The sequence below is a fragment of the Biomphalaria glabrata genome, chromosome 1, assembly GCF_947242115.1.
Source record: "Biomphalaria glabrata chromosome 1, xgBioGlab47.1, whole genome shotgun sequence".
Taxonomy (NCBI): Eukaryota; Metazoa; Mollusca; class Gastropoda; family Planorbidae; genus Biomphalaria; species Biomphalaria glabrata.
Window position 1 is genome coordinate 45,463,383 of NC_074711.1, and position 17,541 is coordinate 45,480,923.

General features: G+C 30.8%; 1 protein-coding gene across 6 annotated transcripts in view; it reads right to left on the reverse strand.

Moving 5' to 3' along the window:
* Positions 1–15,565, reverse strand: part of LOC106060612 (uncharacterized) — a 48,799-nt gene extending 33,234 nt beyond the window's left edge. The window contains exons 1-2 of one of the 6 annotated variants that reach the window (XM_056039116.1): positions 15,458–15,565; positions 4,194–4,275 (exon numbers count right to left, since the gene is read on the reverse strand). In XM_056039116.1, coding sequence (XP_055895091.1) covers positions 4,194–4,274 — 81 coding nt within the window. In that variant the 5' untranslated portion in view covers position 4,275; positions 15,458–15,565. Of the gene's footprint in view, positions 1–4,193; positions 4,276–4,989; positions 5,940–6,177; positions 6,384–9,744; positions 10,137–15,423 lie in introns of those variants that run through there. The other 5 variants (XM_056039108.1, XM_056039099.1, XM_056039089.1 and 2 more) reach the window with 5 other exon arrangements.
* Between the last annotated feature and the right edge of the window lie 1,976 nt (positions 15,566–17,541).

A 17,541-nucleotide genomic window follows, 5' to 3' on the forward strand; every position in this document is an offset into this window, starting at 1 on the left:
ACCAGTTTCTTTGTATTGCTTCTACGCTGCCCACCGATTGGCCTCATTCAGCAGGCAAACACGAATGTGAGCTATAAATAGAGCCGCCTCATCCAAAAAACCCGGGGTGTTGAGCGAGCAAGATATTGTCCCGGCCAACTGAGTCTGGTAGTGATAACAACGACGTTGGAGCACGAAGATAGATCTAAATAACTTTATAAAGCCTGTGTATATATCACTTGATAGAACATCTAAATAACTTTATAAAGCCTGTGTATATATCACTTGATAGAACATCTAAATAACTTTATAAAGCCTATGTATATATCACTAGATAGAACATCTAAATAACTTTATAAAGCCTGTGTATATATCACTTGATAGAACATCTAAATAACTTTATAAAGCCTATGTATATATCACTTGATAGAACATCTAAATAACTTTATAAAGCCTGTGTATATATCACTTGATAGAACATCTAAATAACTTTATAAAGCCTATGTATATATCACTAGATAGAACATCTAAATAACTTTATAAAGCCTATGTATATATCACTAGATAGAACATCTAAATAACTTTATAAAGCCTGTGTATATATCACTTGATAGAACATCTAAATAACTTTATAAAGCCTATGTATATATCACTTGATAGAACATCTAAATAACTTTATAAAGCCTGTGTATATATCACTTGATAGAACATCTAAATAACTTTATAAAGCCTGTGTATATATCACTTGATAGAACATCTAAATAACTTTATAAAGCCTGTGTATATATCACTTGATAGAACATCTAAATAACTTTATAAAGCCTATGTATATATCACTTGATAGAACATCTAAATAACTTTATAAAGCCTGTGTATATATCACTTGATAGAACATCTAAATAACTTTATAAAGCCTGTGTATATATCACTTGATAGAACATCTAAATAACTTTATAAAGCCTGTGTATATATCACTTGATAGAACATCTAAATAACTTTATAAAGCCTGTGTATATATCACTTGATAGAACATCTAAATAACTTTATAAAGCCTATGTATATATCACTTGATAGAACATCTAAATAACTTTATAAAGCCTGTGTATATATCACTTGATAGAACATCTAAATAACTTTATAAAGCCTGTGTATATATCACTTGATAGAACATCTAAATAACTTTATAAAGCCTGTGTATATATCACTTGATAGAACATCTAAATAACTTTATAAAGCCTATGTATATATCACTTGATAGAACATCTAAATAACTTTATAAAGCCTGTGTATATATCACTTGATAGAACATCTAAATAACTTTATAAAGCCTGTGTATATATCACTTGATAGAACATCTAAATAACTTTATAAAGCCTGTGTATATATCACTTGATAGAACATCTAAATAACTTTATAAAGCCTGTGTATATATCACTTGATAGAACATCTAAATAACTTTATAAAGCCTGTGTATATATCACTTGATAGAACATCTAAATAACTTTATAAAGCCTGTGTATATATCACTTGATAGAACATCTAAATAACTTTATAAAGCCTGTGTATATATCACTTGATAGAACATCTAAATAACTTTATAAAGCCTATGTATATATCACTTGATAGAACATCTAAATAACTTTATAAAGCCTGTGTATATATCACTTGATAGAACATCTAAATAACTTTATAAAGCCTATGTATATATCACTAGATAGAACATCTAAATAACTTTATAAAGCCTGTGTATATATCACTTGATAGAACATCTAAATAACTTTATAAAGCCTATGTATATATCACTTGATAGAACATCTAAATAACTTTATAAAGCCTGTGTATATATCACTTGATAGAACATCTAAATAACTTTATAAAGCCTGTGTATATATCACTAGATAGAACATCTAAATAACTTTATAAAGCCTATGTATATATCACTTGATAGAACATCTAAATAACTTTATAAAGCCTGTGTATATATCACTAGATAGAACATCTAAATAACTTTATAAAGCCTATGTATATATCACTTGATAGAACATCTAAATAACTTTATAAAGCCTGTGTATATATCACTAGATAGAACATCTAAATAACTTTATAAAGCCTATGTATATATCACTTGATAGAACATCTAAATAACTTTATAAAGCCTATGTATATATCACTTGATAGAACATCTAAATAACTTTATAAAGCCTATGTATATATCACTTGATAGAACATCTAAATAACTTTATAAAGCCTATGTATTTATCACTAGATATAACACCTAGATAACTTTATAAAGCCTATGTATATATCACTTGATAGAACATCTAAATAACTTTATAAAGCCTATGTATATATCACTTGATAGAACATCTAGATAACTTTATAAAGCCTATGTATATATCACTTGATAGAACATCTAAATAACTTTATAAAGCCTATGTATATATCACTTGATAGAACATCTAGATAACTTTATAAAGCCTATGTATATTTCACTAGATAGAACATCTAAATAACTTTATTAAGCCCATATTTATCACACTAGACATATCTAATAGCTTTATACAGCATATATGTATCCCACTAGACAGAACATCTAAATATACAGCCCATGAGTGTCACACTAGACATATCTAATAATTGTATCTAGCCCATGTTTATCCCACTAGACAGAACATCTAAATATCTAGCCCACGTTCATCCCACTAGACAGAACATCTAAATATCTAGCCCATGTTTATCCCACTAGACAGAACATTACTGTAGAGCCAAACAATGCACAATAATAGTCATTCCCAACGTTGTCTATTCAAACCAGAGCTGTAGAGTCGAGGTCTACATGAAGCCAAAAAAGAATGTAAAAAAGTTCAAAGTGCCCCTAGATCATAAAATGAAACAAGGCGAGGTAAGGTTGCACAAATCTTAGAGAGAATCTTTCAAAGAATGGCTCCAATTTTCTAACAAGCTCACACACTTTTGTTTTAACTTATGCCCTCGTGGACAGTTCCAAGTCAAATAACTTCTCTGCCAACAAACAAGGAGAAGTGATAGCAACTATAGTAAATGTATTTAACATATTTTTACAAAGCTTATATCAACTCTCTCTGGTTAAAAGTTTGTACACAGTAATTTCTCACACACCCCATTTCAGATCTAGCTGAAATTTTGCACAATTATTTATTTTAGCTGATAAAACAAGAAATAATGTGATTAATTATTTTGTTTGAATTTGAAAAAATAAAAAACAATTTCTTGACTGATGGGGTGGTATAAACTGAATTAGTTCCTTTATACTTTGTAGAAAGAAAGCTTTCAAGTTTCACTAACAACAAATAATAAAACTTTCTATTTTCATAAGCACTTCCCTGGCACAACTTTGTTGTTTTCTTTTAAGTATTTTTTTTATTTTCTTGGGTTTTTTTTTATCAGCAAAAGTGCAATGAGCGTTTGTTTAGTTTAAAAACATAAAGTGTACACTGGCACAATATTTTACAATTAATACTGTACAGTGTACATTCTTCTAAGGACGTCCAAAAGATCACAGATTCTATCACAGAGATGTTATTTTGCATATTGCAGTTTTAAACTCACAAGTAGCAATGGAGTTAGTACATAATTGAGGCTAGGACATTTTTCTGTTTTAAGTTGCTATAGATCTAGCAGCAAGATTGTTGATGTATTTCTTACATTTTCATGATTAGGTATTGGTCTTCAAACTAGTCCTAAACTCTATCCAAAAGGATAATGAACTAGCAGTAACAGCCACTTAGTAAAACACACAGATCTAGATCAAAGTTCAATGTGTAACTTCAAATTTGATGTCCCTAAATCATCCTGATACACCCCAAGGCCATTTCTCTGCAGTAATCTCACCCATTAAAAGATAAAATGATAATGCAAAGGGTTACATACAAATTTCAAGACAAAAAGTGTAATGGAGCAAATTATTGTAAAAAAATCTAGAATTTGTACATTAAAAAATAAAATTAAACACTTTCTTAATATATGCTTAGCCTTTAAATAAAAGTTTTTCATTTTAGAATTTTGTTTCCATAAAGTGCAAATAAATGAAGCAAAAGAAATAAAAGGATCGCATACTTTTTTTTGTGAGATGTCAATAAAGTGACAAGAACTGCCCAGTTCACTTTATGTAATATTTATTATTGTTAACTCTTGCACATGCAGTGAGTCTTATGCTCTATGTGTAAGAAAGTTACCGTATGAAAGTGATATCCACCATCTTCATGGTCACTGTCTGCCTCTACTTCACTGTCACCTCTGTAGTGATCATTGTCCATCCTGGAAGCAAGAGACAAACAAACAGGTTAACTCTCTAAACATTGGGTTAGGGTTAGATCAGCTAAAAAAACACATTACATCTATCTATACATCAGCTAAAACAAACACATTACATCTATCTATACATTAGCTTAAAAAAAACACATTACATCTATCTATACATTAGCTAAAAAAACACATTACATCTATCTATACATCAGCTAAAAAAATACATTACATCTATCTATACATCAAACCAAAAAACACATTACATCTATCTATACATCAGATAAAAAAACATTACATCTATCTATACATCAGCTAAAAAAACACATCACATCTATCTATACATCAGCTAAAAAAACACATTACATCTATCTATACATCAGCTAAAAAACACATTACATCTATCTATACATCAGCTAAAAAAAAACACATTACATCTATGCATCAGCTTAAAAAAACACATTACATCTATCTATACATCAGCTAAAAAAAACACATTACATCTATCTATACATCAGCTAAAAAAAAAACATTACATCTATCTGTACATCTGCTAAAAAGAAACCACTTTACATCTATCTATACATCAGTTTAAAAAAACACATTACATCTATCTATACATTAGCTAAAAAAACACATTATATCTATCTATACATCAGCTAAAAAAAACACATTACATCTATCTATACATCAAACAAACAAAAAAAAACACATTACACTTATCCTTACATTAGTACAAGAAAAGTTCCACAGTTTATCAAGTCCTCATCAACACAAGTGAACATCTCATTAAAACATTGTGCCTAGATACTAGTCTAATGGCCAAAGTCAATAGCCATCCAATGCAGCATGTCTCATAGATCAAACACTTGACAAACTGATGCCAGGTGAATGTCAAAACTATTTGTTTTCCAATCCCAGCTAATCAATTATTTACTGAGTGTAATGACTAAAACCAATATTTGTATTATAAGTCTATCAGCTGTGACAGCCTGCTGTAGAGTATTTCTATTAAGTCAATTAGCTGTGAGGTGTAGAGATTTTTTTTATTAAGTCTATCAACTGTGAGAGCCTGGTATCCAGTAAAATAGTCCAGAAAACCCTTGACCTTAGTGATGCTTCTCCCATTTAGTTTGTAACTCAGTACACTATGGTGATACAATGTCACCAAAACATGACCAGGAAGCAAGGCACCAACAACTAGCTATTGACACTTAGGATTAATTATTATTATAACACTTGATAAAGCAACAATATACTTCATTAAATTAAGTTCAAAGGTCATTAACAAATGGGTGGACAATCTAGCAATAAGTTATTACATGACAATGAGACTAAGAGTGTTTATAATGGGATTCACACCAGGATGTATGACTCACTCAACATCACTTGCAATCAAGCAGTTAAGAGTAATAGACCCTAAATTTCCCAAAAGTCACAAAAATGAATGCAAACTAAACAAGCAAATGACTTATATACAGCCAAAACAGACAAAGCTGCTCTTCTTATTTATCAAAGACAAAGATGGCAGCACACATTAACAAAAGAAACTCAGCTTCAAAGTACAATTTGAGATCCCAGGGTAATACAAAATCATGTGTTGTTAGACTACATCAACAGACGGTAGACCTCAGTATAACACAAAATCATGTATTAGACTATATCAACAGACATCAGTATAACACAAAAGCATGTGTTAGATTTTATCAACAGATCTCAGTATAGCACAAAATCATACATTGTTAAAATTACTAGATTGTTTAACATTTTATACTTTATCAACTGTTTTCCAATATTTGGAAACATAAAATATAAAAGATAACATTAAAAGCAACAGACACAATAGCTCCACAATTGCAAGATGAATATCAACACAAAGAAACTGAAGACCAACTTGTCAATAGTTCTAGACCTTACCACTCCAAAGTTTGCATGTTAAAAGCCAGCAGATTGCCATGAATGGCTACTCAATGAACAAAATAAAAAAACAAAAATCACACAGATGCTACTGATTGAGCAGAAAGCCATATTTCTGGAACAATGAATTGTTCAGATCTGACAAGTTGTGAGACCAAAGTTCTGTACAGACACAATATGCCAGACAACGGTTACTGTTTCCTGCCAGCATTTCTTCCCCTGAAACTTTCTTGAGACTTACTCAACCTTCATCACAAAAGTGTAGGCGGCAGGTTAATCAATATCACATGTGCAATCTATGCACATTAGAGACAAACATGCATTGTTTAAAGGAACTTCAGAGTACTTCACAACATTCAGCTGATCTATCATATTTCTAAACAAGACATAGTGTGGATCTAAACAAACCAAATCTTAATAAAACGTATACTTTTAAGACTCAACAAAACATACACTTTAAGACACTAAAAAACATATAATACACAAATCATATACTTTATGACCAAAAAAACAACAACTTATACTTAACAACACTTATCAAAGCCTAAATTTTAATGAGAAATTAGTAAACTGTTTACTTCTTGATCATTAAACTCATTATAAAAACATCATAACCAAAAGGTTTTATTTTTATTTTACTATGAAAAAATCAACAACTAATTTTAATTAAAACTATTGAAGCAAAATTAACAATTGATAGACTAAATTAATATTAATTGATAAATATATTCAATTCCCTCCACTGGAGCAACAACATTAACCTTTTTTTTTTAATATTTTGGCCAGATTTTGTTGCTAGAATCGTCTCATATAATTTTGTTGTAAAATTTTCTTCAGACAGATGCTACATGACCACACTGATTTATAAGCTTAATTGAATTTGTCAATGCATCTAATCATGTGTAAATTGCATATAGTTGGTTGCAAATTCAACTGAAGATGTTAAAACAAAACAAAAAAATTAAAGTAAACTTAATGGCACTCCCATTTTTTTATCTATTTAAAGTATCATGGTGCTGAACAATTGAAAAAAAAAATTCATAACACAAACTTATAAAACAAATCATATCCAGGTTTAAGGTGGATATTTCAAAAGGTGATGCTTGAAATTTTTTAATTTGTCTTAAAAAAAAAATCTATTTTAAGTGAAAATATGTGTACTTTTAGTTAGCCCTGATTCTGAAAGTCACATTTAATTATATATGGCGTCAAATGAATCCACCAGTAATGTGTCACAATAATACTGTAGTTCTGTTGGACAAACAATTAAAATTAAAAAACAGAGTCTCTGAAAATACTTGCACCACTTAAAGAAGAAGAGGCAACATAAAATAATGAACAGGCCTGTCATTCAAACAAATTCTGTCAAGGCAAAAGACAGAAAGGAGTGAAGAAAGACAGTCAGCAGATCTTGTGTGGGGCCCCAGCAGTTCAACAGTCTATACGATAGGTGAAGGTGATAAGGTGATTCAAAGTACATCATCAAATTGAAAGTACACTAAATTTTCTTCAAAGAATACTTGTATATTTTTCTCAACTATAAATGAAATCTTTCAAAGAATGCTAGTACATTTTATTTCATTTATTTCTTCCTTTAAAATAAAAAAAATGATGTTATGAGTGTCTTCATTGTTAATTGTTAATGTAAACCTACAAGTTTGTATCCCATGTGTTAAATACTTCAACAAGAAAAGATTACACCTATACAGCACAAGCTACAAAGACACACACCTATACAGCACAAGTTACCAAGACAGGGAACAAGAACAATTTGTTCAATGTATTGATTTTTCAGTCAACTGATTTGATACTGAATAGTATTACTAATACCATTTAAGTCTAACCATCCTGTTTTTAATTCTTAGCACCCTCTTCACAGCACTATGCTAGCATAAGAATAGCCATTGTGCATATCCATATACTTTGTAAAGCAATCAAAACTCATTTAATGGTGACTGTTAAGTGAGAATTCCAGAAACAACTTTCTTAATATCAGCAAAAAAAAAAAAAAAAAAAAAATTTTTTTCAGATTAATACCTTTTTTTTTTTATTAGCCAACATCTTAAATTAGACACATTTTAGTTTTAAATGTTAGCATTGATAACAAACTACACCACGTTCCTTTAACTTCCAGATTATAGCAGTATTTCTCTGAAGATTTCTACAAATCTTTAAGGGGTTTGGATTAGGTAAGTAATGAAGTAAATTACATGCCAAATACTTGCTCTAATCCAGTGGTTCTCAAAACTTTAGCTAGGGGTCTGGGGGGAATCTGTACGTTTCCCATCAGTGCCCATGACATTCTGAACTTCAAAAATCTATCTCCTGGCATTCACAACACACTATTTCATTTAATAAAAAGTGCAGGTAAAAAAAAAAAGTTTAACTATGAGGCTTAGGGTGGACATGTACTGAAGTATTTAGTACTGAAATTATTTGTTTGTAAATGACACTGATTTCCCAGGATTTCTTTACATTATAACTGCATCGTTAGAAATGAAAAAACAATGAAGAAGGTAAGGTTTTAGAATAACAAACAAGAAAGCCTGGATTTTAATTCAACAATTATATTTATGGTAATTAATTTAGCTTGAACCCAGTGTGTAGTCTAAAATGGTATCAATATTGTCAATCTATATTGGCAACACTTCTGAATTTATGACATTACCAGCTATTTAACACCCAAGCATCTCAGATACAAAATTGACAAGCTAAGATTTATGTTGTCTTTGATTCACTGTTACAAAAAAATATGATTGATAAGTACGCAGGGCTAGAACTATGGTTATATTTAAGCTGTGTCCAAATATTTATCATTTGGTCTGACCACTAAGCAGTAGCCTTGCCAAATTTGATGTGTGTATCACCATCAATAAGTGAGATGAAGATATTTGATCCATGATAGCTATTGCTTTTTATGGCTTAATTATGTAAAATATTTGGCCTATCTTACTGAAAATATGTTTCTTTAAAATGATGCATGATCTGAACAAGTGACAGCAAAAGAAACAAAATTAATAAAAAAAATAATAATAATCATTCACAAAGTTACAAAGACAGTTTGGGTAGAACAAGCTCAAAATCAGCCCCCCCCCCCTTTCCCAGGCAGGTAAAAAGGAAGGTTTCAATATTTTCAGAAAGAATATCAGAAACTAAGAACTACAAACTATCAACAACTACAAACCTATCTCCGTCAATACAAAAAGATTAGAAGCATGCGTGTAGAAAATGTTGCAGATACTGTTGTATTGATAGTTATACTAACGACTTGATACCAATTTATACTGAGATTTATTAATGTTATTATTAATACATTTATATATGTATACAATGAACTGATAGTTATGAAGATATAGTTAAATGTGAGCTTGGCGCCTAACTGATGTTATTGAATGATTATCTAATTCAGTGATGCTCAACCTAATTTGACCTGTGGGCCATTTTAATTTCTGACACTCCTGTTGCGGGCCACATGAACAAAAATGTACACAAAAAAAAACAACAACGAAATGAAATTGACCTGAATTTGAACCTATTAGATTAGAAACCCGTGGAGCAAGTACTTACATTAAGGATTTGGCTATCTGAAGTTATTTGGCTTAATTTCTGTACTTAAAATAAAAGCAACATTGTAACTAGCTTTGACGCCGACTCATTTTCTTGTTGCTTTTTTGTAAATATTTCCATCGATCCTCCGATCTCTAGACGTAGTTTAACAATCTTTTTATTCGCGGCTCAAACCAAGAATGACGTCATATTTGTTTCATAATGACGTTCATTTGTTGTTCTTTTTTTGAAACAGCCACACTTTCTTTACACATCAAATATGTTGGCTTATTATCATGCTCCTCAAAAAAATGTTAAGATCCTTTCTCTTTTTCGTGGTAGATTCACATTTCATAAACACACTAATGTTAAAGGTCATGGTGCCAATCAATTAAAGAAAAATTGAGGGCCCTAACATAGGTAAAGATACATAAGTAAACCTTTTATTTTTCGATGGGGGTGTCTACTCTTTGTACCGACATTCGGCGGGCTGGATGGAACCATGGGATCCGGCCCGCGGGCCATATTTTGAGCATCACTGATCTAATTGATTTAATTGCTTTGTAAAGGGACAATATCTCATTCAAAGCTTCAACAAAGAAACTTTTCCCTTTAGTTTAGAGTTTTCGATGCTATGATGAGCTTTGCGCTTGACATGTATAATGTGAAAACTACTTATTTATTGTTGTTTAAAATTATATTTGACTTATATGCACACTAAATAGATTTTTTCACTTTTTAAAAAAAAAGGTAAACATTTTGTTTAAAATATAAGTAGCAAGTATGACAGCTCATTAAAAAAAAATACTAATATCAGGCCAATGTGGTATGACTACTACAAATAAAATTAATATTTATAGGAAACTGAATAATCAAATAAAACTATTAAAGCCTTTTTCAAACAGTAATTTATCATTTTGCCTTCAGTTACATAACTCACTACTGTCTGCATGGGCGTAGCCAGGATTTTTTTTTGGGGTGGGTTCTCCCCTCTGGCCTTTTATATATATATCTGTGTGTGTGTGTGTGTATATACATATAATTAATCTTTATTACATTCCGACCCTTCATTCTTTAGGAAGACGTTTATTGTACCCTAGAATAGATTCTTACTTGAGTTAGTAGAAAGACTGTAGACACCCAACCCTTGCCAGCCAGGGGGTCTGCCAAGCACTATTTCCAGTATTTAAAACAAAAAAAATGCATATTCTGAGCTATCTACAGTGCATTATTCTGCTATTAAACAGCAAAAGCCCTCCCTGGCTACACCCATGACTTTCTGTATTAACTATACCATGTCTATAATAGACTTAGACCTAGTACTAGACACTAGACCTCGTCTCTCAATGTATTACAATATATAATATTATTGGTAACTAATAAACTATACTAGACTCTATAAATAACAAATAACTAGATTATATTCACTATATACTATATAGTCACTATAGGCAGAGTATCTAGATCTAGAATCTAGTCTAGTAACAAGATGATCTAGCCTTTTTAAACTTTAACAATTTAGTCTAGTCCTAGATTTTTTAAAAATCTAGGCAATACAGTAAATTCAAATACACATTTTCTCACAATAATTCATATTAAGTTTATTAACTTTTTGTAACTATGATTGATTGACATTAATATATACTATATTGTAACTCTATATACAGTTACAATAGTTGATGCATATATATATAATAATATATATATATTTCAATACAATTATTATACAATTACAAATGAATGTACTAATCTATAATCTAATGTCTAATATTAGGTACTTCGATAAAAATTTCAAAATGATCACAATGCAATGGAACCTATTTAGTTAGATAGAGCTTGAGAAATGCTTTCCAATGATACCAATTTTATATTGCTGAGTTAATTGTGAGGGAAGTTATTAAATTTTTAGTGGCCAAAAATCAGCCTTCTTTAGCCTTTGTAAAAAAAAATAAAATCTGTGACCGAAACAACTGACAGTTGAACTTAAATTAACTGTATTATAAAAAGTCTTAAAGATATGGGGTTGAAACTTCACACTCTTTTACATTAACCAGTATTCTGTTAAAATAAATTAAAAAAATAAGACCAAGCAATAAAATCTTTGAAAAAAAGTTAATTAATATATAAAAAAGCCTTCGACAAAAAATAAAAATATATGTGATTTTGTCATCATATGAGCCCAAAAATCACAAATAAAACAAATCAGAGATCTGTATTGTGTTTTATTTTGTTTAATTATAATTCTAATGTATTTAAATAGCTATTTATATGCATCGGATAGATAATTCTTATAAATTATAAATGAAAATAGCACTGCGCAGAAAAATATTTCCTAAAATTTAATGAGGCAAATGATACATACATATATTAAACATAAATGAATAACAGCACCAGGGACCAAGTTTTTAAGAGAGAAAGTAGTGAATTAAAATGCTACGAAAATAAGGGACTGCGCCGACCGAGGCTCGAACCTGTGACACTGGATTCGACACCACCGCCTAGCGATAACGCACCAAGCGAAACTAGCCTCTAGACCATCGGAATGTCAAAAAAACATTCTTCTGATCCAGAGTCATTTCGCCCGTATGCAAATTACCACCCCAGTGGTCAAAGGTCACAAGCTCCAGCTCGTTTGTCTAATACATGCCTAACGGCTGTCTGTGTCAGCTCTAGTTTCGCTTGGTGGGTTATCGCTAGGCGGTGGTGTCGAATCCAGTGTCACAGGTTCGAGCCTCGGTCGGCGCAGTCCCTTATTTTCGTAGCATTTTAATTCACTACTTTCTCTCTTAAAAACTTGGTCCCTGGTGCTGTTATTCATTTATGTTTAATATATGTATGTATCATTTGTTTCAGCACCTAGCTTCAACTCTATGTTTACATTTACGATTACAGCATTATTGCTCGTACCCACTGAAGCTTCTATATGTAATGTGTTTATGTTGTCCACTTGTCTTTGTGAGAGATAAACAATTAGATAGAGCCATCGTTTGTCTAATACATGCCTAACGGCTGTCTGTGTCGGCTCTATCAAAGTTGTTGGTGAACGGATGCTGCGAGGGTGGGGGAGGGGCTAGCTGGAGCTTGTGACCTTTGACCACTGGGGTGGTAATTTGCATACGGGCGAAATGACTCTGGATCAGAAGAATGTTTTTTTGACATTCCGATGGTCTAGAGGCTAGTTTCGCTTGGTGCGTTATCGCTAGGCGGTGGTGTCGAATCCAGTGTCACAGGTTCGAGCCTCGGTCGGCGCAGTCCCTTATTTTCGTAGCATTTTAATTCACTACTTTCTCTCTTAAAAACTTGGTCCCTGGTGCTGTTATTCATTTATGTTTAATATATGTATGTAAAATTTAATGACTATAAGTTTCATAAACTTCATAAAAAAACAGTTTTTAACCTTTTGTAGAGCACTGGCAATTAATCATTTTAAAATGCCTTAATTTAAATGCTTTAAAAATTAGATTGTAAATGAAAAATTTCTTGCTTCGGACAAAAAAATAAAAAAGAAACCCTGCGATTTCTTTAGAAGTTATTAAAAGATTTTTTACTTGAATTTTTGTGCAATAATAGCTCATCATTTTAAAAATATAATGTACTCATTTATTAACTATTAATTTACATGTATATTAATAGAAAAAAACACACAGAAAAAAAAATTAATTATTAGTTCGCTGAGCTAAAAATATGAAAAAAAATTGTAATATTTAATATTATTTTTTAAAGTAATTAAACTTTTACTTTAAAATTTGCAGATTACAAAGTCATTATAATAAAGACACATTCCCTCTCCATAATCTAGCATTCAAACACTATAAAAGTTAATCTAAATGAAAAATTCCTATGTGTGCTTCTAAAAATAGCTTGTGATAGACAGAAATTGACCATTTCCAGTAAATCACAGTGTTGGTTGTTACTAAAAATAGATTTTAACCATCAACTTTGAAAATTAATATCTAAAGAGTGCGCCAAGCTACAAAGTTAAAACTTAGCACACATATATATATTAACATGCTAAATTCAATAGAATTAGTGAGATTGTTGTAACCATAAACACTTTTATTTTATTTAAAAAAGAAAATTTTACCCTTCTTTGTCTTTGTTAATTTTAATATCAAATATCTTTAAAGTGCGCCAAGAGAATTTAATGAAATTTGAAATATACACATTTCTTAATATGATAAATTATTGTAGCAAACAGCATTGTTGTAACTTTTATAGGAAAAAAGTTGTAAAAATGTCAACTTCCACATAAACTTTTGTTAAGAAAAATTTAACAGATTGGCTTCAAAAGCAAATAAAAATGATCTCTGAAATCTTATATTTACAAAAAGTAATCATAATTAGTCCTCATATCAAATACAATATGCTAAAACTTTGATGGAAATGACCACCCCTAAAAAAAGGGTAAAATGTGCTGACACACTTTTCAGCCATTTTTTGGGAGAAAAAAAAATGGATCTAGGTCAGTTTATCGAAGTACCTACTAATATAGATCTAGAAATTAGTATATATTATTATAATATCTAGACATTCTACTAGTCTATGATTAATATTACCTAGATCTGTCTATAAAAAAAACTATAATCCATATATATATATAGTATAGACATTATGATGATTATACTTTTACAGTTATAGATCTAGATTTGATAGCCTAGATTCTAGATTAGGCCTACTATAATTATACTAAATTCTAGATCTAGATTCTAATTTAAACAATCATTTTACTAAATTTTAGTCTATAGTACTAGATCTAGAAGATACTAGATCTATATCTATATATTTTTTATATGATACTTAAATTAGGTAGACTAGATATATTGATATATCTAGATTCTGGATCTACTTTGTCTTTATTAAAAGTATAAATAATAAATATATAATAGAGTATATCTAGTCTAGATCTATTAAATCTATACAGTGATACAGTGTGAGTGTCTACACTACAATCAGAACTAGATTCTAGGACTAGACTATCTGCTATCTGGTATCTAGACCTAGATCTAGATCTACTTTACAAACTACTACAACTACACCACTTACTAGATCTACTAGATCTACCTACTAGTTCAATAATAATAGAGTAGATCTAGTCTATTATACTATTTATACTATTATAGTTAATATAGACTAGACTAGACTCTAAATCTATTATTATTAATATTATTATTTAATAATTATTATAGTATAGTCAATAGATGATAGATCTAGTACTACTACTAACTACTAGACTTTAGTCTAAACTTTAGTCACTTTACAGTTTACAAGAGGCTAGATTTAAATTTAAGATTAAATATAATAATAATAATAATATATAAAATATATTTTTATATCTCTAATTAATCATATTTAATGATCTAAATCTATTGTAATACTATTAATTATCAATAGTAATACTACTAATACATAGTAATATTTAATATTTCTAATATTAAATATTCTAGATCTAAATATACTTATATAGATCTAGTATACTTAGTCTTAGTATACTAATTATCTAATATTAAGTAATTATAGGATAGGGCAAAATAGGGGATTATAGTATTTATAATATAGGTATATGCTAATTTATTAGATCTAGAATTAGATCTATATCTAGAATTACTTTTTAATTATTGGCAATTATTGCTGATATAACTATAACTTTAGTGGAAAAAGGGTCTGGTAAAAATACACACACACACAAAAATAGACATTTACCCTTAAACTTAAACCATGAGGATTAAGCACCAACCATGTTTAAGTGCACTACCCAAGGATGGGTGAGTCAACACGACCCAAAGTGATGTGTGCGTGAGTGGCATTGTGTAGCCAGGAGGTCAATGAAACACAAACCAAACCAGCTCATTCTAAGAAAATACAGAAAATTATGCCTTTTTGTCAATAAATCTGGATCTAGATCTAGCTTTTATAAACAAATATGCATTAAAAAATTCAGCTTACTAAAAGAAAATATAATAATATTTATAGCCTCGTACAAATATAAATAACAGCATACTAGACTATATAGATCTATCTAGATCTAGAAATCTATAATTATTTATTTTTAAAAAGAACAACTTTTAAGGATTTTTTTTATCTTATCTTCCATCAATGTAGATGTCTAATGAGTTTGAAATGTAGGGCCTAGAGAATACTTTAAGAGCTTTCGACTTTGGCGCGGGACTAAATGCAATGAATAAAAAACATTTTACAGAAAGGCTAGATCGATATTGTGCATTTTTGTAGAAAGCTCTATTGGTTTTGTGAAGTCTGTCCGCCGTCTGTCATATTTAGCGCTATTGAAAATCCTATATGTCACAATCGCAAGTAGAGTGATCAAAATAAGTGCATCGGCTACTTTAGGTCTTCAGAATGCAAACCCTTTTAAATTGAAAATAAAATATTGAATGTAAACCCGTTGAAAATAAAAATAAAATAATTTTTCAAAATACAAAATGCGCTGTTTTTTAAAACAAGACTTGGGGGAGAGGGGGGCACGAAAACAAAGTTCTTATGTTAGGAAAGGAGAAATAAAAGAGGTTAGGGGGACGGGTGAGAGAAATGGGTGACAGGAGGAAGGTTAGAAGTCCAACTGAGGAAAGATGAGGGGGAAAAGAGTGAGTAAAATGCAAGGCTAGGTGGGTGTGTCGGAAATAGAAAGGAAGTGACTAAGTTATAAGGAGGAAGATGAGTGAGCGAGCGTAGTTAAGACCGAGAGTGAAAGAGAGAGAGAGAGAGAGAGAGAGAATTAGTATAAATATGACCAACAAAACAAATAGAAGCTATACGAGGTAGGCTAAAGGCACTGGCGGATCCAGGGGGGGGGGCGGTAGGGGCGATCGCCCCCCCCCCCCACTCGGCCGACCCCCCCCCCCCGAAGGAGGGGGGGGCGGACGAATTTTAGTATAGAATTTACACAATTTGTATACGAATTTATTACTTATGTTAATAATAAATACTAATTATTTATATTTCAACCTATTTTTAGATTATTTCGCCCCCCCCCCCTAGCATGCTGGTCGATTTGGTGGGGTCGGGAGGGGGCGATGGCATTAATCCCCCCCCCCCCCCCATTAAACTTTCGAGTGGGGGGGGCGGTCCAATTTCTTTGTAGAAATCACAGCTTACTAACAGAACCAATTAAATCTCTATATGATTAAAACTTGTTATTGATATTTTAACCGATCTTTATATTATGTTGTTTCCCTGTGGGGCGAATACCTCTACTGCCCTTCCCACCTAAACCCTTTGAGTGGGGGGGGGGCGGTCCTACTTTAAGGAGAAATCATAGTTCTTGAACCTAATAAGTTGAATATCTTTATAATATAGACTACGTATTTGTTTTGTATATTATGTCGCACCTCACTCTAATCTCAAATTTTATGATTAGTAGGCCTAAATATAAAATGAAAAAGGGTTTTATCAGGTTGGAGGGGCGATACATGCAATCGCCTTCCCCCCTCCCCCCATCAGACAAACCAATACTTTTTCTTTTTGTATTATAGGTAAGAAATTACAAAATAAAAAAATCTGCCACTAATATAATTTATATATGCTATAAATAAAATTCTTATATCGAGTCGCCCCAACCCTTTTATTTAATGCCAAATTCAATCATTAGAAGAAATTATAAAAAGGAGCGAGAATTAATCGTTTTCACTCTACCGCCTCTCCCTTTTTTTAGACAGAATTTAAGTTTATTTCACATGAATTTATCATATAATTATTATAAGAAAGACTTTGCTTTGGAAAAGTTAGAATTCAATTGAATTTTTTCAGTATAATAGACATTAAGTCACGATTGAGATGAGTTTTAAGCCCGGGCAATGTTTTTCT